Source organism: Nerophis ophidion, linkage group LG06 (assembly GCF_033978795.1).
Source record: "Nerophis ophidion isolate RoL-2023_Sa linkage group LG06, RoL_Noph_v1.0, whole genome shotgun sequence".
Classification (NCBI taxonomy): domain Eukaryota; kingdom Metazoa; phylum Chordata; class Actinopteri; order Syngnathiformes; family Syngnathidae; genus Nerophis; species Nerophis ophidion.
In genome coordinates, this window is record NC_084616.1 from 4,283,919 (window position 1) to 4,309,263 (window position 25,345).

Consider the following 25,345-nt stretch of genomic DNA (forward strand, 5'->3'; position numbering starts at 1 on the left):
CCGGTGGTAAGTCGGACACGTTTCCAGTGAGGGTTGGACTCCGCCAAGGCTGTCCTTTGTCACCGATTCTGTTCAGAACTTTTATGGACAGAATTTCTAGGCGCAGTCAAGGCGTTGAGGGGTTCCGGTTTGGTGACCGCAGGATTAGGTCTCTGCTTTTTGCAGACGATGTGGTCCTGATGGCTTCATCTGACCGGGATCTTCAGCTCTCACTGGATCGGTTCGCAGCCGAGTGTGAAGCGACCGGAATGAGAATCAGCACCTCCAAGTCCGAGTGCATGGTTCTCGCCCGGAAAAGGGTGGAGTGCCATCTCCGGGTTGGGGAGGAGACCCTGCCCCAAGTGGAGGAGTTCAAGTACCTAGGAGTCTTGTTCACGAGTGGGGGAAGAGTGGATGGTGAGATCGACAGGCGGATCGGTGCGGCGTCTTCAGTAATGCGGACGTTGTACCGATCCGTTGTGGTGAAGAAGGAGCTGAGCCGGAAGGCAAAGCTCTCAATTTACCGGTCGATCTACGTTCCCATCCTCACCTATGGTCATGAGCTTTGGGTCATGACCGAAAGGATAAGATCACGGGTACAAGCGGCCCAAATGAGTTTGGGTCTCTCCCTTACAGATAGGGTGAGAAGCTCTGTCATCCGGGAGGAACTCAAAGTAAAGCCGCTGCTCCTTCACATCGAGAGGAGCCAGATGAGGTCAGGATGCCACCCGAACGCCTCCCTAGGGAGGTGTTTAGGGCACGTCCAACCGGTAGGAGGCCACGGGGAAGACCCAGGACACGTTGGGAAGACTATGTCTCCCGGCTGGCCTGGGAACGCCTCGGGATCCCCCGGGAAGAGCTAGACGAAGTGGCTGGGGAGAGGGAAGTCTGGGCTTCCCTGCTTAGGCTGCTGCCCCCGCGACCCGACCTCGGATAAGCGGAAGATGATGGATGGATGGATGGCATCCCCCCCCCCACCCCCCCCCCCCCCCACATTTCTCCAGATGAATCAAATAATCATTATTGTCGAATAGCCAAGGACAAAAACAATCAACTAGACAAACGGGTTATAATAAACTGCGATTATTGCCGCTGCAATAAGTGGAAGCCTGATAAACAGACTCAGTCTCTAACAAGAGAGAGTACGCTCCTCACATTGCAGCAACCACTCTATTATAGTATAGTTTCTCAATAGACAATATTAGAGAATATAAAGGAGTCAATGTACAGCTTGTTTACAAGTATAGATTTACTATCCACTGAAAATGATTCCACACACAGCCAGGATTGTGTAAATCAGGGGTCGGGAACCTTTTTGGCTGAGAGAGCCATACAAGCCAAATATTTTAAAAAGTATTTCCGTGGGAGCCATATAACATATTTTTTTAAGACCGAATACAACTAAATGCGTGCATTTTTAAGTAAAACCAACATTTTTAGTGTATAATAAGTCTCTTATTCTGCTTAATAACATTGTTATTCTTAAGCTAACCAACAATAAATGAAATACTTCTTACCATTAATACGACTTGTTGAACAGGTGCAGTAGAAAAACGGATTGATGGATTAAAATTCAGGAGAATGTTTTATATTTTGAACGTTATTTTTGACAGCGGAATTATTCATTACTTATCGTGTTAAGCAATGTCAGCTAAGATTTATCTGAGAGCCAGATGCAGTCATCAAAAGAGCCACATCTGGCTCTAGAGCCATAGGTTCCCGACCCCTGGTTTAAGCATTAGACACCTTTTTACCTGCACCCTGCCTCCCGCTGTTTCCCACATCTACAAAGCAATTAGCCACCTACTGATATGGAAGAGTATTACACGGTTACTCGGCATAGCTCGGTTGGTAGAGTGGCCGTGCTAGCAACCTGAGGGTTCCAGGTTCAATTCCGGCTTCCGCCATCCTAGCCACTGCCGTTGTGTCCTTGGGCAAGACACTTTACACACCTGCCCTCAGTGCCACCCACACTGGTTTAAATGTCACTTAGATATTGGGTTTCACTTTGTAAAGCGCTTTGAGTCACTAGAGAAAAGCGCTATATAAATATAAATATCTGAGAAACATATGTAGTCATCAAAAGAGCCACATCTGGCTCTAGAGCCATAGGTTCCCGACCCCTGGTTTAAGCATTAGACACCTTTTTACCTGCACTCTGCCTCCCGCTGTTTCCCACATCTACAAAGCAATTAGCTACCGACTGCCACCTACTGATATGGAAGAGTATTACACGGTTACTCGGCATAGCTCGGTTGGTAGAGTGGCCGTGCTAGCAACCTGAGGGTTCCAGGTTCGATTCCGGCTTCCGCCATCCTAGTCACTGCCGTTGTGTCCTTGGGCAAGACACTTTACACACATGCCCTCAGTGCCAGCCACACTGGTTTAAATGTAACTTAGATATTGGGTTTCACTTTGTAAAGCGCTTTGAGTCACTAGAGAAAAGCGCTATATAAATATAAATATCTGAGAAACATATGTAGTCATCAAAAGAGCCACATCTGGCTCTAGAGCCATAGGTTCCCGACCCCTGGTTTAAGCATTAGACACCTTTTTACCTGCACTCTGCCTCCCGCTGTTTCCCACATCTACAAAGCAATTAGCTACCGACTGCCACCTACTGATATGGAAGAGTATTACACGGTTACTCGGCATAGCTCGGTTGGTAGAGTGGCCGTGCTAGCAACCTGAGGGTTCCAGGTTCGATTCCGGCTTCCGCCATCCTAGTCACTGCCGTTGTGTCCTTGGGCAAGACACTTTACCCACCTGCCCCCAGTGCCACCCACACTGGTTTAAATGTAACTTAGATATTGGGTTTCACTTTGTAAAGCGCTTTGAGTCACTAGAGAAAAGCGCTATATAAATATAAATATCTGAGAAACATATGTAGTCATCAAAAGAGCCACATCTGGCTCTAGAGCCATAGGTTCCCGACCCCTGGTGTAAATAACGGCAACACAAGTGAGTATCCACACTGCTTGGCTTTCTTGATGCTCCTCAGGAGGTTTTCTACCCATTTTTCCTGCCTTCCTTGTTTTTTCCCCCCTAACCCGTTACCGTTTATTGGTTAAATATTTGTTGAAGATGCTTGAAATGTGCAGGCTTAAGCTAGAGGGATCATCATGGGAGAGGCTCTAGATTAGAAGTGTTTTTTGTTTTTCTTTTACCACAAGAACATTACTTTAGTCCAGGGGTGGCCACACTTTTTCTGCAGGCGAGCTACTTTTCAATTGACCAACTCGAGGGGATCTACCTCATTTATATATATCATTTATATTTATTTATTTATGAAAGAGACATTTTTGTAAACAAGTGAAATGTGTTTAATGATAATACAAGCATGTGTAACACATAGATGTCTTTCTTTCACCAAGACAAGAATATAAGTTGGTGTATTACCTGATTCTGATGACTTGCATTGATTGGAATCAGACAGTAATGATGATAACGCCCACATTTTCAAATGGAGGAGAAAAAAAAGTTGTCCTTTCTGTACAATACCACATGAAAGTGGTTGGTTTTTGGCATCTAATTCATCCAGCTTCCATACACTTTACAAGAAAAACATTGGCGGCAAATTCCGTAGCTTGCTTGATTGACATTCACGGCACCCGAGGGTCTTGTGAGATGACGCTGGCTGCTGCCAGTTCATTATTATGAAAAAATGACCGGGAGGAAGGCGAGAAACACTTTTTATTTCAACAGACTTTCGCGCCGTCCCTTCCGTCAAAACTCTAAAGGCCGACTGCACATTTCCTATCTTCACAATAAAAGCCCTGCTTCATGCTGCCTGCGCTAACAAAATAAGAGTCACGCCAGCTTTCTGAGGGATCGCTTGTGCACGCCAGTTTTCCGAGACTCTGTATTTAGTTAGCGCAGGCGGCATGAAGCAGGGCTTTTATTGTGAAGATAGGAAATGTGCAGTCGGCCTTTAGAGTTTTGACGGAAGGTACGGCGCGAGAGAGTCTGTTGAAATAAAAAGTGTTTCTCGCCTTCCTCTCGGTCATATTTTCATAATATCAATCAATCAATCAATGTTTACTTATATAGCCCTAAATCACTAGTGTCTCAAAGGGCTGCACAAACCACTACGACATCCTCGGTAGGCCCACATAAGGGCAAGGAAAACTCACACCCAGTGGGACATCGGTGACAATGATGACTATGAGAACTTTGGAGAGGAGGAAAGCAATGGATGTCGAGCGGGTCTAACATGATACTGTGAAAGTTCAATCCATAATGGATCCAACACAGTCGCGAGAGTCCAGTCCAAAGCGGATCCAACACAGCAGCGAGAGTCCCGTTCACAGCGGAGCCAGCAGGAAACCATCCCAAGAGGAGGCTGATCAGCAGCGCAGAGATGTCCCCAGCCGATACACAGGCGAGCAGTACATGGCCACCGGATCGGACCGGACTCCCTCCACAAAGGAGAGTGGGACATAGAAGAAAAAGAAAAGAAACGGCAGATCAACTGGTCTGAAAAGGGAGTCTATTTAAAGGCTAGAGTATACAAATGAGTTTTAAGGTGAGACTTAAATGCTTAAATGCTTCTACTAATAATGATCTTGCAGCAGCCAGCGTCATCTCACAAGACCCTCCGGTACCGTGAATGTCATTTAAGTGACGTCTTGGTGAAGATTGATGATCACTCATTTTTAGGTCTATTTTTTTTTAAAAGCCTGGCTGGAGATGGACTGACACACCCCCCGCGGTCGACTGGTAGCTCGCCATCGACGTAATGGGCACCCCTGCTTTAGTCAAATGCTGTCTGACAAAAATCCTCTTCAAATGTAAGAAAATACTTGCAGGCTAAAAGAAATGTGACTTCACTTTTCTTCATGAGATTTTACCGCATAAAAAACATGTGGCGGGCATAGGTTTATGAAAAGAATGTTGATTGTAAAAGGCTGGTGCATACGTTGACCAAAAGGGGGAGATGCAATGCAAATGCAGTGTCTGGACACGTCGTACAAAGCGAGGGTCCAAATCTAAACACATATTAACAAAAAGAAAACTTTGGGCTGTCACATGATTATTGTAATGAGATTAATCACATTTTATAATTTGGATTAATCATGGGCTTCACGGTGGCAGAGGGGTTAGTGCGTCTGCCTCACAATACGAAGTTCCTGCAGTCCTGGGTTCAAATCCAGGCTCGGGATCTTTCTGTGTGGAGTTTGCATGTTCTCCCCGTGAATGCGTGGGTTCCCTCCGGGTACTCCGGCTTCCTCCCACTTCCAAAGACATGCACCTGGGGATAGGCCCCTCCCACCTCCAAAGACATGCACCTGGGGATAGGTTGATTGGCAACACTAAATTGGCCCTAGTGTGTGAATGTGAGTGTGAATGTTGTCTGTCTATCTGTGTTGGCCCTGCGATGAGCTGGCGACTTGTCCAGGGTGTACCCTGCCTTCCGCCCGATTGTAGCTGAGATAGGCGCCAGCGCCCCCCGCGACCCCGAAAGGGAATAAGCGGTAGAAAATGGATGGATTAATCATGGTTTATCTCACTGGCTTGCATAATAAAACTTTGCTTAAGACCCCAATATTTGTACACAAATGCAATTTTATCGTCATAATGTCAACCAGGAACGTTTTATAAACGTTTTACTTAAATGCGTGTCGTTTATTTGCACAAAACCGAGTGAGAATTTTATCTAAAGTTCTTTCAAGCTGTATTTTGGAGTTTCTTTGCCAGCGAGCACACCAGTCGGATTCCCCTCCCTCGTTTTTGTACTGACGTATGCATTGATCTGATCACTGGCCGTGTAGAGCAGTGGTGGTATAGCTCGGTTGGTAGAGTGGCCGTGCCAGCAACTTGAGGGTTGCAGGTTCGATTCCCGCTTCCGCCATCTTAGTCACTGCCGTTGTGTCCTCGGGCAAGACACTTTACCCACCTGCTCCCAGTGCCACCCACACTGGTTTAAATGTAACTTAGATATTGGGTTTCACTATGTAAAGCGCTTTGAGTCACTTGAGAAAAGCGCTATATAAATATCATTCACTTGGTGTCAAACCTGGCCCGTTTGAAGAGTTTGCCAATTATAAAAGTGAGCTGTTTTTTGTTTTTTTTTAACAAAATAAACTGCTCTTCTAAATGTCCACTAGAGGTCACAATAGCAATTCTGTCAGGCAAGCAAATGGTTTAAACCAATCAAGAAGTACACAGTAAAGGTGGACTGTGACTCCTCCTCTTTGATTGATTGAAACTTTTATTAGTAGATTGACTAAGACTCCGGCTTATTAGTGATTCCTAGAGCTCAAAAAAAGTCTGCGGGCTATAGAGCGTTTTCCGTTCGGGCTCCAGTACTCTGGAATGCCCTCCCGGTAACAGTTCGAGATGCTACCTCATTTAAGTCTCACCTTAAAACTCATCTGTATACTCTAGCCTTTAAATAGACCTCCTTTTTAGACCAGTTGATCTGCCGCTTCTTTTCTTTCTCCTATGTCCCCCCCTCCCTTGTGGAGGGGGTCCGGTCCGATGACCATGGATGAAGTACTGACTGTCCAGAGTCGAGACCCAGGATGGACCACTCGCCTGTGTCGGTTGGGGACATCTCTACGCTGCTGATCCGCTTGAGATGGTTTCCTGTGGACGGGACTCTCACTGCTGTCTTGGAGCCACTATGGATTGAACTTTCACAGTATCATGTTAGACCCGCTCGACATCCATTGCTTTCGGTCCCCTAGAGGGGGGGGGTGTGCCCACATCTGAGGTCCTCTCCAAGGTTTCTCATAGTCAGCATTGTCACTGGCGTCCCACTGGATGTGAATTCTCCCTGCCCACTGGGTGTGAGTTTTCCTTGCCCTTTTGTGGGTTCTTCCAAGGATGTTGTAGTCGTAATGATTTGTGCAGTCCTTTGAGACATTTGTGATTTGGGGCTATATAAATAAACATTGATTGATTGATTGATTGCACAGTAAAGTACATATCCCGTACAATTGACCACTAAACTAATGAGTTTTTCAACTCGTTTGAGTCGGGGTCCACGTTAATCAATTCATGGTAACCGACCCTCGTGAAACTAAACCTGCCGTTTTACGTCTTCTGCCTCAAACACATTGTCGTTTGGCACCCTCGTTGCCCCCAAAATATCTGTCAAACCCGAGAAAAGTGAACTTTACCCGTTTGAATAGTTTTTACCTGCGTTTGAAGTGAAGTGAATTATATTTATATAGCGCATTTCTCAAGTGACTCAAAGCGCTTTACATAGTGAAACCCAATATCCAAGTTACATTTAAAGCAGTGTGGGTGGCACTGGGAGCAGGTGGGTAAAGTGTCTTGCCCAAGGACACAATGGCAGTGACTAGGATGGCGGACGCGGGAATCGAACCTGCAACCCTCAAGTTGCTGGCACGGCCACTCTACCAACCGAGCTATGCCGCCCCAGTTTGTTGAGTTAGCTCTGAATTTATAAATGGACATGACAAAGGAGGTATTTGGTACCTAGAAGAGTTTCCATGTTGTGTTTTTGTTCAATCCCAGAAAGACGTTGACTTAAAGTTGAATCCTGGCTTTGTTGATACACTAAAACCAAGTCTAAGGTCATTGTGTTGTTGAAACTGCACCAATTTCCTCAGTTTTCAACACCTTTGTAGTGTTCCGTCCATGAGGATGATATTCAGAATGTGCTTGTTCTATTTTTGGCCAAAGTAAAACAAAGAAAACAACCTGAAGTTGTCTTTATTTTGAAGTTATCATGCCATGGTTTTACCATCACGGCCCATTTGGGAATAGATTTTCTTCCATGCTAAAATGAGTTTGACACCCCTGGTATAGAGGTTAAGGTACAAGATCTTGTACGACAGGGGCGGTTCTAGGTATGCTTTTATGAGGGGGCAGTCAGAAATGTGAAGGGGGCATCATGTGTTACACATCATGCTCCAGCATTTATTTTTCTGTGCTTATAGTAACGATGCTTTCTTTATTGAAATGGGTCTTTGGCTACAGTGTGGTTTTCGTCCTGGTCGTGGAACTGTGGACCAGCTCTATACTCTCGGCAGGGTTTTTGAGGGTGCATGGGAGTTTGCCCAACCAGTCTACATGTGCTTTGTGGACTTGGAGAAGGCATTGGACCGTGTCCCTCGGGAAGTCCTGTGGGGAGTGCTCAGAGAGTATGGGGTATCGGACTGTCTTATTGTGGCAGTCCGCTCCCTGTATGATCAGTGTCAGAGCTTGGTCCGCATTGCCGGCAGTAAGTCGGACACATTTCCAGTGAGGGTTGGACTCCGCCAAGGCTGTCCTTTGTCACCCATTCTGTTCATGACTTTTATGGACAGAATTTCTAGGCGCAGTCAGGGTGTTGAGGGGTTCCGGTTTGGTCTCTGCTTTTTGCAGATGATGTGGTCCTGATGGCTTCATCTGGCAAGGATCTTCAGCTCTCACTGGATCGGTTCGCAGCCGAGTGTGAAGCGACCGGAATGAGAATCAGCACCTCCAAGTCCGAGTCCATGGTTCTCGCCCGGAAAAGGGTGGAGTGCCATCTCCGGGTTGGGGAGGAGACCCTGCCCCAAGTGGAGGAGTTAAAGTACCTAGGAGTCTTGTTCACGAGTGAGGGAAGAGTGGATGGTGAGATCGACAGGCGGATCGGTGCGGCGTCTTCAGTAATGGGGACTTTGTATCGATCCGTTGTGGTGAAGAAGGAGCTGAGCCGGAAGGCAAAGCTCTCAATTTACCGGTCGATCTACGTTCCCATCCTCACCTATGGTCATGAGCTCTGGGTCATGACCGAAAGGATAAGATCACGGGTACAAGCGGCCCAAATGAGTTTGGGTCTCTCCCTTAGAGATAGGGTGAGAAGCTCTGCCATCCGGGAGGAACTCAAAGTAAAGCCGCTGCTCCTCCACATGGAGAGGAGCCAGATGAGGTGGTTCGGGCATCTGGTCAGGATGCCATCCGAACGCCTCCCTAGGGAGGTGTTTAGGGCATGTCCAACTGGTAGGAGGCCACGGGGAAGACCCAGGACACGTTGGGAAGACTATGTCTCCCGGCTGGCCTGGGAACGCCTCGGGATCCCCCGGGAAGAGCTAGACGAAGTGGCTGGGGAGAGGGAAGTCTGGGCTTCCCTGCTTAGGCTGCTGCCCCCGCGACCCGACCTCGGATGAGCGGAAGATGATGGATGGATGGATGGATGGATGGATGGATGGTCTTTAGCTATGTGTCCAACTCCAACCTGGAGTAGTGGATTGCACTTTGTCAGGCCTCTACCTTCAGACCTGTCCAACTTGGGTTTCCCACCTGAAAACTAAGCTCCTGCTGGTATAGCTCTTACGGTCACTGAGGCACGCACACCCCCTGAGCACAATAAGGTGGCAATCCCTCAGGGGGGGAAACTGAAAAATTTAAATAAATGAATAAAATAAAATAAAACATCCTTCATCCAGATTTTATCAACCAACAACATAACATTTATCCTAACTGGATGGCCTAACTCTCAAATAAATTTGGACCCAAAGTAGGACTTAACACAGTACAGTCAATATTTACAACACTGAAAGGTAGTCTGATGAATAATGATAAAAAAGAATCTCAAACTAATTTATAAAACAGAACGTGGGCACAACATTCATTCACTCCAATGTACGTGTGTTGCCCACTTGCTTGTAAATTGATGAAAACGGCAGTGTTTTTCTTTTTAGGTGTCTTGGTCATATCAAATGAAACTTATAATTTGTTTATTATAAAATGTAGATTGAAACATTAAAGGTTGACTATGTAGAATTACAAGAAAAACCACAGAAAAGGAATTCCAGCAGTCGATTGCCGGACCGTTGCTAAGTAAAACGGGCCGTTGCTAGGGACTCCGCTCTGAACAGAGGACAGCAGAGGAGGACTGCTAAGCAGGATATATACCTTATGTTTCATTTTTACCCTCATTAACAGCATCTTAAATGACTTGTAGCTTGTTACAGGGACAGTGGAGGCTCTCTGCCTCCCAAACCACTGCTGCTCAGAGCCTCCGCTGTCACTGCTCTCGTCAAGTTGTAAAAAAAAAAAAAATAAAAAAAAAAAGGAACTCCGTAGCACCGAAAGTCCGCGACGATAAACGTGTTTATGACGGATAAGACTACGCAAATACACCCATCCTAACAAGTATATGATAAATGTCGACAACTTTTCCTTTTCTTTTACTTTCATACTGCAACAGTGATTGGATGTTTACTGAGGGCTGAGGGGTGTGTGTCTGCCGCGCAGCCTGTGGAATGGTGAATAGCGGAGGGAGAGATGAGAAGGAAGCCGACTACTATATCGTGTGTGTCCCTTTGTCGGCGGATTTTTCCGCTAGTGCAGATAATTTTGTCAACTTAGAGACGGCGTGGCGCAGTGGGAGAGTGGCCGTGCGCAACCCGAGGGTCCCTGGTTCAAATCCCACCTAGTACCAACCTCATCACGTCCGTTGTGTCCTGAGCAAGACACTTCACCCTTGCTCCTGATGGGTGCTGGTTGGCGCCTTGCATGGCAGCTCCCTCCATCAGTGTGTGTGAATGTGTGTGTGAATGTGGAAGTAATGTCAAAGCGCTTTGAGTACCTTGAAGGTAGAAAAGCGCTATACAAGTACAACCCATTTATTTATTTATTTATCAACTTGTAATGTGGTAATTTGGTGAGTTTATTCAAATTTGCTCTCTCAAATTTTGATTTGAGGGGGCAAGACATTTATTTAAGGGGGCTCCGCCCATGTTGTACGATCAAAATAAATTGCATGATTAATCGAAGTGTGTTCATGATTAATGTGGTAATCATTTGTGATTAATCTCGTGAGTTGATTTATTAATACTTAAAAGGGGAACTGCACTTTTTTGGGGAATTTTGTCAATTATTCACAATCATAATGAAAGTCATGACAACGAATGGATTTTTTTTTTTCTGATGGTCCTGAATATAGTTGTTTGTTTTTGTGTTTATAGAACATGGAAATGTATGAACAGAGTAAGGAGCAATTCCACCAAGCTGCCTCCAAGACAGAATCACACGTGAGGTAAGATACACACTCATGATCACACACTCGTCCAGCATATTAATCCCTGAGGCCTCCGACACGCTCACATCTCACATTTAGCGGGCTAATAGGCAGCAATAGATAAAGATCTGTTACTTTCCTCATTTTGCACCCGGTTAAATGTCCACGTTCTCCCGAGCAAACCCCACTAACATGATAAGTGTTTTAATTGGCTACTTTAATTAAACCGAGTTGAACAATACCTCCACACTCCCTGTGGTCACTACTGTGTCTCACAGCGGACCTTTAATGAGGCACAACCTGGGAAAAGCTGGCTAATTGTTCCTCGCCGCAGTCACAGCAAGAGAAGCGGCTTGTGTTTGCTATGAAAAAGTTTGTGTCGGAACAGCAACAACAGGGCTTTCTAATGGTGATAAACTGTGAATACCAGAGGACTGATAAACATAATTAAATGTGACTACTTAAGGGCAAAGCCTTTGTTTTGATTGCAAGAAGGGGTGTTTTTAGAAACTGATAGAAAATATAAATGAACATGTTCCAGGGGTCAAACTTTTATAACTGTACAGGCAATATTGTAAAATGTTTATACCGTATTTTTCGGATTATAAATCGCAGTTTTTTTCATAGTTTGGCCGGGGGTGCGATTTATGTGTGAAATTATTAACACATTACCGTAAAATATTGAATACCATATTTCCTTGAATTGCCGCCGGGTTTATAGTATGCGCCTGACTAGAATTGCTGCCGGGTCAAACTCGTTTTGCAAAATATTATTTTTATTAGCTTATGTCTAGAGCAGGGGTGCCCATTACGTCGATGGCGAGCTACCAGTCGACCGCGGGGGGTGTGTCAGTCGATCTCCAGCCAGGCTTTTAAAAAAAATAGACCTAAAAATGAGTGATCATCAATCTTCACCAAGACGTCACTTAAATGACATTCACGGTACCGGAGGGTCTTGTGAGATGACGCTGGCTGCTGCAAGATCATTATTATGAAAATATGACCGAGAGGAAGGCGAGAAACGCTTTTTATTTCAACAGACTCTCGCGCCGTACCTTCCGTCAAAACTCTAAAGGCCGACTGCACATTTCCTATCTTTACAATAAAAGCCCTGCTTCATGCTGCCTGCGCTAACTAAATAAGAGTCTCGGAAAACAGCTTTCTGAGGGATCGCTTGTGCAAGCCAGTTTTCCGAGACTCTTATTTTGTTAGCGCAGGCAGCATGAAGCAGGGCTTTTATTGTGAAGATAGGAAATGTGCAGTCGGCCTTTAGAGTTTTGACGGAAGGGACGGCGCGCAAGTCTGTTGAAATAAAAAGTGTTTCTCGCCTTCCTCTCTGTCATTTTTTCCTAATAATGAACTGGCAGCAGCCAGCGTCATCTCACAAGACCCTCGGGTGCCGTGAATGTCAATCAAGCAAGCTACGGAATTTGCCGCCAATGTTTTTCTTGTAAAGTGTATGGAAGCTGGATGAATTAGATGCCAAAAACCAACCACTTTCATGTGGTATTGTACAGAAAGGACAACTTTTTTTCTCCTCCATTTGAAAATGTGGGCGTTATCATCATTACTGTCTGATTCCAATCAATGCAAGTCATCAGAATCAGGTAATACACCAACTTATATTCTTGTCTTGGTGAAAGAAAGACATCTATATGTGTTACACATGCTTGTATTATCATTAAACACATTTCACTTGTTTACAAAAATGTCTCTTTCATAAATAAATAAATATAAATGATATATATAAATGAAGTAGATCCCCTCGAGTTGGTCAATTGAAAAGTAGCTCGCCTGCAGAAAAAGTGTGGGCACCCCTGCTCTAGAATTTCCGCCGTGCTTTCATGGCGAGTTTAATGACAGATATAAATAAAAACTTGACACTACTTTATATTAGAAATGGCAACAGTGGAGGATGAATGTTCCATAACAAGAAGATAGAAAAAGAGAAGAAGCCTATCGACGTCGGCGCGGACACATGCACATTTTTAGGATTTATGCAGATCCCAAATACAGATCAGCAGGTACCAGAAGGTAAGAAAAGTTGCTTTTGCATAATGTTGCAAAACAAACAGCAAATATGTCTTACCTTATCCACACACCATAATAATACTCCTATGTTGAAGCACAGTACAATCCATCAAGCGGTGTGGCTTCATAGCTTACCAAAGTCCTACAAAAAATAGTTTTATGTATTTTTGAGCGCCGTGTGTAATGTTCTATATTTTAAATGGAATATTTAAAATGTTGGTGGTGTTTACTTAAGACTTATTGCCATCATAGTGCAGCCTACACTTATCTCTTATGTTTGACTGCCATCTACTGGTCACACTTATCATTATATCATGCACCAAATAGAATAGCTTCGCGGTTGGTAAGCTCAACTATACTTATTCCTTACATTAGGCGCACCAGTTTATAAGGCGCACCGTCGAGGTTTGAGAAAAAGAAGAATTTCAAGTGCGCCTTATAGTCGGGAAAATACGGTAATTCAACGTTCGTACTATAAAAATACCCCCACCACCCCCCCACATGCGTTTGGGAAAGACTACCTGAAAATATCTTCAAAACAAGGCCCGACAAGTCACTCTTTAAGTCCAAAGGAAGCCAAAAGGATAAGTAGTACACACTTTGTCACGTAAGACGTAGAGTTAATCATTCTTGAGCGCTCTTATCAGTGTTATGAGGAGAGGAAAACTCATCCCAGTTGATTTAAATTTGAATGAAACCTAACATGTTGCTGAGGCTCAGCACCAGGTGATCTTACCTCGGGGGAATAGTGCGCTGTAATACCGCTAATCCTTGGATTGTGTGAATATTTGCATCGGTGTAAAAAAACGCAGTGAGGAGGGCATGTTCTATGAGAGGAAGAGATAAAGCCTATTCACTGTCAATTATATGCTACTTTATAGCTTTTAGGGCATGGCTGTGAGGCAGAGCCACTTCTTTAATCCAGTGTACCCTCTGTCTGCGGCGTGCTGAGTGTACTGACTGGACTAAGTAACGACAAGTGTTTTGGTTGACAAAGGCACGGGAAAAAGTTCAGAAAAATCCGACTGTTCTTAACCGTGGAACTAGGACTGGGCGATATGACCTTTTTTTAATATCTCGATATGTTTTAGGCCTTATCGCGATTCACCATATATATCTGGATATTTTTCCTAAGCCTTGAATGAACACTTGATGCATATACCGTATTTCCTTAGATTGCCGCCGGGGCATTTATTAATTTAAAACCTCTTCTCACTCCGGCGTTTACCAAAGGCATGCGGTAAATTTAGGCCTGCGCTTAAAAATTTGAGTGTGATGTAAGGATACCATCATGAAAAGGACATTTAATAAAAAAAACGTTATTATGGTCTTACCTTTACTTATAAATGAAGTCCATGCGCAGCTCCTTCTGATCAAAAGCATCGATAACTTCTTTATAGAAGTCTTCCTTATCTTTCTTCAGTTTTAAAAGTCTCTCTGTCTCGATGGAGATCTTCCTTTATTACCTCCTGCTTCCATTGAAAGGCCAGTTTAGAAAACTGTTTTATTTTAGATATGTAATCCTCCATGTTAAAAGTGCAAGTGAGAGAGAAAAATAAACGGTCGCTGCTTGTTGTCACTTCTTCTGCAGCCGAGTAGTCGCAAGAAGGATCACTAGCGCCCTCTACCACCAGGAGGCGGGAGTCATTTAATGACTCATACTTGACACACGCAGCTACGGTATATTAATAAAACATAGCTGCTTACTGTTCTTTTTAGCATATTCAATAGCTTGGACCTTAAATCCTACTGAATAGCTCTTAATCTTCTTCGCTTTATGCGATTTCAAATAGTTGAAATCAGCCTCCTCCATTTTGAAAATGATGACAGGTGAAGTGTCACTCGTGACGTGACGAGTTTGACCCGGGGGAAATTCAAGGCATATGCTAATTATTTAGCAAAACGAGTTTGACCATTTTTACCAATGATAAATCATTTATCATTGGTAAATATAAGAAAGAAGAGCAAACATTGTTTTAGAAAGACAATAATATATATGTATATAGATACAATTTATGATTTCATAATTATACATATAGGTTATATTAAAATGTATATATCACCACTTTATATGGAATTTAAATAAATTGTGTATGTATGATATATATATATATATATATATATATATACATATGTGTGTGTATGTATATATGTATATGTGTGTATATATATAGGTGTACAAATGTATATGTTTGATTTAAATGTTGAACTCTGTATATGAGACGTGTGCTACATATATGTTGATTATATATTGTTAAAAAAAAAAAGTAATATAAGTGAAGCATGTTTTAGATTTTATATATTTTGAACCTTGTTCTTGTTGTGATGGGGTAGGTTTATATAAGCGTTGCTTCAACCTACACCCTTTCGGCTCAATCATTGCTCAAATGAGTGTTTTTTTTTTTTCTTTTCTTTTCTTGTTGTTGTTCTTTGTTTTTATGTGAAGATTGCCGACCTGGCGCATACTATATACCCGGCGGCAATACAAGGAAATACGGTAATTTTTTCATACCGTGTTGATGTAGAAATGGTTGCTTCGGCATTTTGATGGTGTGGCGCCGAATGGAGATGTTGAAATGCGGAGTAATCACTCTTCATTCTCTCGCAGGTGACTTTTCAAATGATGCTACACATCAATCCAATCCACTTTATTTATATAGCACATTTAAACAACAAAATGTTTCCAAAATGCTGCACAACAATATTAAAAACAACATTCAAATACTATCCTGAGCTCCAACAATGACTGAATAAAAACAAAAAATAAATAATAATAAATAAAAACAAAACAATATAAAATAAATATGATCAAAACGATTTTAAAGGAGAAACCAATTAAAACAGTAAATAAAAATAAACATTTTAAAAGACAGAGGGCAACAGAGGACCACACAACTCACATAGTGTTATATTAGCAGTAATGCTACTTTTTAGAGCTATGCTTTTCCCAAATTACGGTTGTCTGTTCGACATCTTCCCGCTTGAAGCCAAACCACCGCCAGACGATGGACCCCCTGCTGTTTTTCTTGGGAATTAATTCTTCTTTCATTTGTAACCAGATGTGCACCTTCTCTCTCTCGTATTACCACTCGCACCACAGCTAACGTACCCATGCTGCTACCTCTCTGCTCCGCGACGTACGTACAACATATACTCGAATATCACGATATAGTCATTTTTTTACATCGCACGGAGACAAACCCACGATATATCGAGTATATCGATGTATCGCCCAGCCCTATGTGGAACCGCCAAACACCCCAAAAGTCTGTAATGTTAACAGACAAAATCAGTCACGTGTGTAAAATAATACTGTGTATGCCAGCACTTCAGTTTATCTTTACTTCTCTTCCAGTTTATGTAAGCCATCTTTTATAATAGTTTTCCTGACACAAAGTAGATATATACCCAATTTGTGGTTGAACAAAAACAACAGGCAGCGTAAATGATGTGTTTATTGTCAAAGCAATCAAGTTTAATACAAAAAAAAAACCCTTCACTCAAACGCAGAGAGAATTGCGGTTTGGAGCTGATAAGAGCATCTTAATAATCAGTCATGTTTCTGTGCAAAAAGAGCCTTTTGTGGCCGTGATGTGTTTTGCCTCTTTCACTATTTTTTCAATTTCTGCCTCTTAAGTTATTTTTTTGTCTCGCTAAGCTCCTCTGCGCAGTCTGAGGCCTGTGTTGTGTCCGCCTCCGCCGTCAATGACAGACATTAAAATTAATGAGCAACCGATTTTTGTTTTTTTTATTAAAGGGAGTAATCTTACTGTTTTTTGTCCGATTTATCACTCACACAGAAGATGCACACGTTGCGTCACCCACCACTTTTATGGCTTGACAGGCTGACATTTGCTAGTCCGAACATCATTCGAACTAAAAAGCCAAAGCCTCTTTTTGTAAAAGTTGGGTTGCCGTTAATGTCTTAAATACACAAATTGTACCAATTGTTTAAGGAGTAGCCGTACTACAAAAGCAGTGAAGTTGTCACCTTGTGTAAATGGTAAATAAAATGAGAATACAATGATTATTTGCAAATCCTTTTCAACTTACCGTATTTCCTTGAATTGCCGCCGGGTATATAGTAAGCGCCTGCCTAGAATTACTGCCGGGTCAAACTCGATTCGCAAAATATTATTATTATTAGCGCATGTCTAGAATTTCCGCCGGGTCAAACTCCTTTCGCCAAATAATTAGCATATGCCTAGAATTTCCACCGGGTCAAACTCGTCACGTCACGAGTGACACTTCACCTGTCATCATTTTCAAAATGGAGGAGGCTGATTTCAATCATTTGAAATCGCATAAAAGGAAGAAGATTAAGAGCTATTCAGTAGGATTTAAGGTCCAAGCTATTGAATATGCTAAAAAGAACAGTAAGCAGCTATGTTTTATTAATATACTGTAGCTGCGTGTGTCAAATATGAGTCATTAAATGACTCCCGCCTCCTGGTGGTAGAGGGCGCTAGTGATCCTTCTTGCGACTACTCGGCTGCAGAAGAAGTGACAACAAGCAGCGATCGTTTATTTTTTCCTCTCGCTTGCACTTTTAACATGGAGGATTACATATCTAAAATAAAACAGTTTTCTAAACTGGACTTTCAATCCAAGCAGGAGGTAATAAAGGAAGATTTCCATTGAGACAGAGCGACTTTTAAAACCGTAGAAAGATAAGGAAGACTTTTATAAACAAGTTATCGGTGCTTTTGATCAGAAGGAGCTCCGCATGGACTTCATTTATAAGTAAAGTTAAGACCATAATAACGTTTTTTTTTATTAAATTTGCTTTTCATGATGGTATCCTTACATCACACTCAAATTTATAAGCGCATGCCTAAATTTACCGCATGCCTTTGGTAAGTGACGGAGTGAGAAGAGGTTTTTAAATAATTAGCGCCTCAGTGGCAATTAAAAGAAATACGCTAAGTACATCATATCAAAAGATGATTTTTAGTTTTTATTCTAATTAGGGTCCAATAAGCCCAAATATCATAGATAAATAAAAAAAAAAACATGTAAACTAACAGCTTGGGCCTTAAGAGGTTTTAAAGTTGTGTGAAGTGAAGTGAATTAGATTTATATAGCGCTTTTCTCTAGTGACTCAAAGCGCTTTACATAGTGAAACCCAATATCTAAGTTACATTTAAACCAGTGTGGGTGGCACTGGGAGCAGGTGGGTAAAGTGTCTTGCCCAAGGACACAACGGCAGTGACTAGGATGGCGGAAGCGGGAATCGAACCTGCAACCCTCAGGTTGCTGGCACGGCCACTCCACCAACCGAGCTATACCGCTTTAACTTTAATGAACATTAGTTTGTCAATCCTCCAAGACTGTATAATGTACTTACAGCCCCCTACAGGACAGGAGTGGAACATCATCTACTACACTCAACTGAACTAATCAATTGTAAAACTGAGGCCAAGCTGCTAGTCTTTGTCAGTCCTTGTAGACGGAGCTTTTGCACCTTCGTGGACAAACCCATTTTTATCTCCAAGCGCCATTATTAATAAGCCCTCGCTGCTATCGGGAGGCTTTGGCTTCACTGACGAAGGCCATTTATTTCAAATTAAAGGACGGCCTCTTATCGTTCAGCAGCTTCAACCCTTGCGAGAGATAACCATGGCGCTTTGGTGCCTTCCTTTTTGTTGTAAATGTGATGTGAGAATTGAAGAAAATTGAGAAAACTCTCACATAGAACTTTAAAGAGAGAAGAGAGGAACAAAAAAAAACTCCCGGCTAGCGAAATCTGCTCATCTTTTAAGAATGTGACAGAAAAACAAATCGAGGCTTCTTTTGTTTCCTCTCATCTTTTATCCGGCTTCCTTCCGTCCGTCATTTCGTTTTCCTCTTTAAGCGATATCACTAGCGTTCAGACCAAGTCGGCTGTTGTGTGTTGCCGACGATAACGTACGTACGCACACGTGTTGACGCGCCGTGATTAAAATGCTCAGGTCAAGCCTTCTCTGGATGGGAGCGCTTTTTAATTTGTTTTCCAATTACATTCGGAGTTAAGTCGTTTCTGGTCTTTCATTTGGACCAGACTTGTGGCCTTAACTGGCGTGGGCGTCCAGAACTTCCTGCTCTCCGCTTCAATCAGTCAGTCTCCATTAGAGGGACGCGCCCGGGCAGCAAGCCTGTCATACTTAACAATCACACAGATAGACAGGCCAAAACCAATTATAATACAACCCACATAGCTAATTAAGCGCGGATAATTTAATCTCTCAAAGCACACTTTTCTGCTGTATTTGATCAGATTGATCCTTTCTTCTCAATTAAATGTGATTTAGCGCTAATTGCGCGATTCGCAGTGAAGCACATACTGTAACGTCCACGCCGTCAGCGGCTAAATTGGCTGGCAGTGGGTGTAAACGGTCTGGGGTTTTTTTTTCTTTTGATCTTCGTTGACCTCAGTTTATACAAACCCCCAACTCACTCCCTGGTGGCTTTTTCTTTCATTTGGCCCACTGCAGTGATGCTGGTTGAATGGCATTCCTAACTGCCTGTATAAGAATACAGAAAAACGGAAATGCTGATTATCGGTCCTGCTAGACACCGAACTCTATTTAATAATACAACTCTAACATTTGACAACCAAACAATTAAACAAGGCGACACGGTAAAGAATCTGGGTATTATCTTCCACCCAACTCTCTCCTTTGAGGCACACATTAAAAGCGTTAATAAAACGGCCTTCTTTCATCTCCGTAATATCGCTAAAATTCGCTCCATTCTGTCCACTAAAGACGCTGAGATCATTATCCATGCGTTTGTTACGTCTCGCCTCGACTACTGTAACGTATTATTTTCGGGTCTCCCCATGTCTAGCATTAAAAGATTACAGTTGGTACAAAATGCGGCTGCTAGACTTTTGACAAGAACAAGAAAGTTTGATCACATTACGCCTGTACTGTATATACCTTTATATACATATATACATACATATATACCTATACTGTATATACCTTTTTATACATATATACATACATATATACCTATACTGTATATACCTTTATATACATATATACATACATATATACCTATACTGTATATACCTTTATATACATATATACATACATATATACCTATACTGTATATACCTTTATATACATATATACATACATATATACCTATACTGTATATACCTTTATATACATATATACATACATATATACCTATACTGTATATACCTTTATATACATATATACATACATATATACCTATACTGTCCATCCATCCATCCATTTTCTACCGCTTATTCCCTTTTGGGGTCACGGGGGGCGCTGGCGCCTATCTCAGCTACAATCGGGCGGAAGGCGGGGTACACCCTGGACAAGTCGCCACCTCATCGCAGGGCCAACACAGATAGACAGACAACATTCACGCTCACATTCACACACTAGGGACCATTTAGTGTTGCCAATCAACCTATCCCCAGGTGCATGTCTTTGGAGGTGGGAGGAAGCCGGAGTACCCGGAGGGAACCCACGCATTCACGGGGAGAACATGCAAACTCCACACAGAAAGATCCCGAGCCTGGATTTGAACCCAGGACTGCAGGACCTTCGTATTGTGAGGCAGACGCACTAACCCCTCTGCCACCGTGAAGCCCTATATATATATATATATATATATATATATATATATATATATATATATATAATGATCATATTACGCCTGTACTGTATATACCTTTTATATACATATATACATACATATATACCTATACTGTATATACCTTTATATACATATATACCTATACTGTATATACCTTTATATACATATATACATACATATATACCTATACTGTATATACCTTTATATACATATATACATACATATATACCTATACTGTATATACCTTTATATACATATATACATACATATATACCTATACTGTATATACCTTTATATACATATATACATACATATATACCTATACTGGCTCACCTGCACTGGCTTCCTGTGCACTTAAGATGTGACTTTAAGGTTTTACTACTTACGTATAAAATACTACACGGTCTAGCTCCATCCTATCTTGCCGATTGTATTGTACCATATGTCCCGGCAAGAAATCTGCGTTCAAAGGACTCCGGCTTGTTAGTGATTCCCAAAGCCCAAAAAAAGTCTGCGGGCTATAGAGCGTTTTCCGTTCGAGCTCCAGTACTCTGGAATGCCCTCCCGGTAACAGTTCGAGATGCCACCTCAGTAGAAGCATTTAAGTCTCACCTTAAAACTCATTTGTATACTCTAGCCTTTAAATAGACTCCCTTTTTAGACCAGTTGATCTGCTGTTTCTTTTCTTTTCTTCTATGTCCCACCCTCCCCTCTGCGCTGCTGATCCGCCTCCGCTTGGGATGGTTTCCTGCTGGCTCCGCTGTGAACGGGACTCTCGCTGCTGAGTTGGATCCGCTTTGGACTGGACTCTCGCGACTGTGTTGGATCCATTGTGGATTGAACTTTCACAGTATCATGTTAGACCCGCTCGACATCCATTGCTTTCCTCCTCTCCAAGGTTCTCATAGTCATTATTGTCACAGACGTCCCACTGGGTGTGAGTTTTCCTTGCCCTTATGTGGGCCTACCGAGGATGTCGTGGTGGTTTGTGCAGCCCTTTGAGACACTAGTGATTTAGGGCTATATAAGTAAACATTGATTGATTGATTGATTGATCTTCCTATCAACTTGGATATTTATTACGGAACCACATTCAAAATCTTTTAATTGTATAATTTTTTCAATTATTTATAGTAATTAATGTATTTAAAGGGGAATATTATCACAATTTCAAAAGGGTTAAAAACAATAAAAAATCAGTTCCTTTGGTTTTGGAATTGGATTGCATTGTTATGGTATTGCTGTGTAGTGGTTTGTTTGATTGATTAAAAAAAAAAAATGGATTTTTTTAAAAAGGAGAATCGATTCTGAATCGCACAACGTACTGTATTTGATTCGATTCGTATTCGAATCGATATTTTCCTACACCCCTAATCATTAAGAGCGAGAATCTATTGGTGTTATCTTAATGCATTCAACAAGTGTGTGAGGCCAATTTGTGGCTTAAGTCACGTTTTTAATTATCTAGCATAATATCTTACTTTATCTCTACTATTTTTTGATTGTTTTTCAAAGACATTAAACGGAGACGGCGTGGCGCTGTGGGAGAGTGGCCGTGCGCAACCCGAGGGTCCCTGGTTCAATTCCCACCTAGTACCAACCTCGTCACGTCTGTTGTGTCCTGAGCAAGACACTTCACCCTTGCTCCTGATGGGTGCTGGTTGGCGCCTTGCATGGCAGCTCCCTCCATCAGTGTGTGAATGTGTGTGTGAATGGGTAAATGTGGAAGTAGTGTCAAAGCGCTTTGAGTACCTTGAAGGTAGAAAAGCGCTATACAAGTACAACCCATTTATTTATTTATTATTTATAAATTTTACCGGTCTCGGAATATCCCTAAATAAAGCTTTAAAGTGCCTTATTTTCGCTCTCTGCGAAGACACTGGCCATTTCCCTGTGACGTCACACAGTGCTGCCAATGTAAACAAACAATGGGAATACCACAGCAAGATATAGCGACATTAGCTCGGATTCAAACTCGGATTTCAGCGACTTAAGCGATTCAACAGATTACGCATGTATTGAAACAGATGGTTGGAGTATGAAAATATTGAAGAAGAAACGATAGCTATTGGCGCTATTCATAGCCATAGCATGGCCGAATAGCTGCGTTAGCATTGCCAGTAAAATGTGCGGACCAAACGATCAGGACTTTCGCATCTTGTGACACTGGAGCAACTTAAATCCGTCGATTGGTAAGTGTTTGTTTCGCATTAAATGTGGGTGGAAGGAAACGTAATATAGTTGCAAATGCATCTACAGGTTATCCATACATCTCTGTACCATGTCTGCTTTTGCACCGCCGGTAAATAGCATGTTAGCATCGATTAGCGTAGCATGTTAGCATCGATTAGCTGACAGTCAACATCAACAAAACTCACCTTTGTGATTTTGTTGACTATCGTTGCAAATGCATCTGCAGGTTATCCATACATCTCTGTGCCATGTCTGCTTTAGCATCGCCGGTCAAATGTGGAGACACTCTGGCACATTCAATGAAGTCTGGCGGCAGATTTCTTGCCAGTGGTGCAACTTGAATCCCTCCCTGTTAGTGTTGTTACACCGTCCGACAACACACCGTCGAGGCATGATGTCTCCAAGGTTCCAAAAAATAGTCCAAAAAACGGAAAATAACAGAGCTGAGACCCGGTGTTTGTAATGTGTTGAAAATGAAAATGGTGGGTGTGTTACCTCGGCGACGTCACATTCTGACGTCATCGCCTCCAGCGCGATAAACAGAAAGGCGTTTAATTCGCCAAAATTCACCCATTTAGAGTTCGGAAATCGGTTAAAAAAATAGATGGTCTTTTTTCTGCACCATCAAGGTATATATTGACGCTTACATAGGTCTGCTGATAATGTTCCCCTTTAATGCCGTGTTTTTCAACCACCTTGCCGCGGCACACTAGAGATACAGAGGTGGGTAGAGTAGCCAGAAATTGTACTCAAGTAAGAGTACTGTTACTCTAGAGATGTATTACTCGAGTAAAAGTAAGGAGTAGTCATCCAAATATTTACTTGAGTAAAAGTAAAAAGTATGTTGTGAAAAAACTACTCAAGTACTGCGTAACTGATGAGTAACCCTTTTAATGATGACGGCAACAAGTAATGCGCAAAAACATAAAAATAGCAATGAGCAAATTCAGAGCCAGGGATATCTCTTAAGCAACTAAAACAATAATATATCGGAATCAGAAATACTTTAATAATCCCTGAGGTGAAAAATATATTATTTTAAAAATGTTATTAATACTATAATAATATATTAAAATATATTAAGTAATAAATTGAGCCACAATAACGTAACAGCACCATGGGCTCAGAAGGCAGAGATTTACAAAGGAAAATAACAAGTTAGCCTTTACGCAAATAATAAACTCTTGATAGGTGTGGGCTACACCTGGGAACACGTGATCCGCGTAAGTCTTAAACATTTGTACGTGTCCGCCTTTGTAGTCCGTGGCAACACCGTAGTCGATAAGCTTCTTCTTTTTCTTTGTGACATTCATCCCCCACTGTTGCCATCTCTAATATAAAGTAGTGTAAAGTTCTCACTTATATCTGTCAGTAAACTGGCCGTGAAAGTGCTAAAACATACCGGTGTAGTGAGTTCAAAATTGAAATGCATTTACCGTATTTCCTAGAATTGCCGCCGGGGCGCTAATTAACTTAACTTCACAAAGGCATGCGGTAAAAGTAAGCATGCGCTAATTATTTTAAAACCTCTTCTCACCCGGGCACTTACCAAGGGCATTCAGTAAAAATTTGAGTGTGGTGTAAGCTTGGACCTTAAATCCTACTGAATAGCTCTTAATCTTCTTCCCTTTATGCGATTTCAAATTACCGGTATTGAAATCAGCCTCCTCCATTTTGAAAATGATGACAGGTGAACTGTCACGAGTTTGACCAGGCGGTAATACTAAGCATGTGCTAATTATTTTGCGAAGCGAGTTTGACCCGGCAGTAATTCAAAACAGGCGCATACTATATGCCCGGCGGCAAGTCAAGGAAATACGGTAAATGTAAAATAAAAATCACCTGTCGCTGATTTCGAGGCCGTTCCTGGGACACCCAAGTTTGCTGCAGGCCCACAGGCCACGCCCCCACCACAGTTTGCTTCAGAATAACAATGTTATTACAAAGAATAAGAGACCTATTATACTCTAGAAATGTTGGTCTTACTTAAAAATGCACACGTTTGTGTTCAGTGTTAAAAAAATATAATCAATCAATCAATCAATGTTTACTTATATAGCCCTAAATCACTAGTGTCTCAAAGGGCTGCACAAACCACCACGACATCCTCGGTAGGCCCACATAAGGGCAAGGAAAACTCACACCCAGTGGGACGTCGGTGACAATGATGACTATGAGAACCTTGGAGAGGAGGAAAGCAATGGATGTCGAGCGGGTCTAACATGATACTGTGAGAGTTCAATCCATAATGGATCCAACACAGTCGCGAGAGTCCAGTCCAAAGCGGATCCGACACAGCAGCGAGAGTCCCGTTCACAGCGGAGCCAGCAGGAAACCATCCCAAGCGGAGGCGGATCAGCAGCGCAGAGATGTCCCCAGCCGATACACAGGCAAGCAGTACATGGCCACCGGATCGGACCGGACCCCCTCCACAAGGGAGAGCGGGACATAGGAGAAAATAGAAAATAAACGGCAGATCAACTGGTCTAAAAAGGGAGTCTATTTAAAGGCTAGAGTATACAAATGAGTTTTAAGGTGAGACTTAAATGCTTCTACTGAGGTAGC

At 42.4% G+C, this 25,345-nt stretch overlaps 1 protein-coding gene across 2 annotated transcripts in view; it reads left to right on the forward strand.

Moving 5' to 3' along the window:
• LOC133554097 (MICOS complex subunit mic25a-like) overlaps positions 1 to 25,345 on the forward strand; it is a 153,672-nt gene that overhangs the window by 98,004 nt on the left and 30,323 nt on the right. For both annotated transcript variants that reach the window (XM_061902490.1, XM_061902491.1), the window contains exon 6: positions 10,887 to 10,957. In XM_061902490.1, the coding sequence (XP_061758474.1) occupies positions 10,887 to 10,957 (71 nt within the window). The remainder of the gene's footprint in view (positions 1 to 10,886; positions 10,958 to 25,345) is intronic.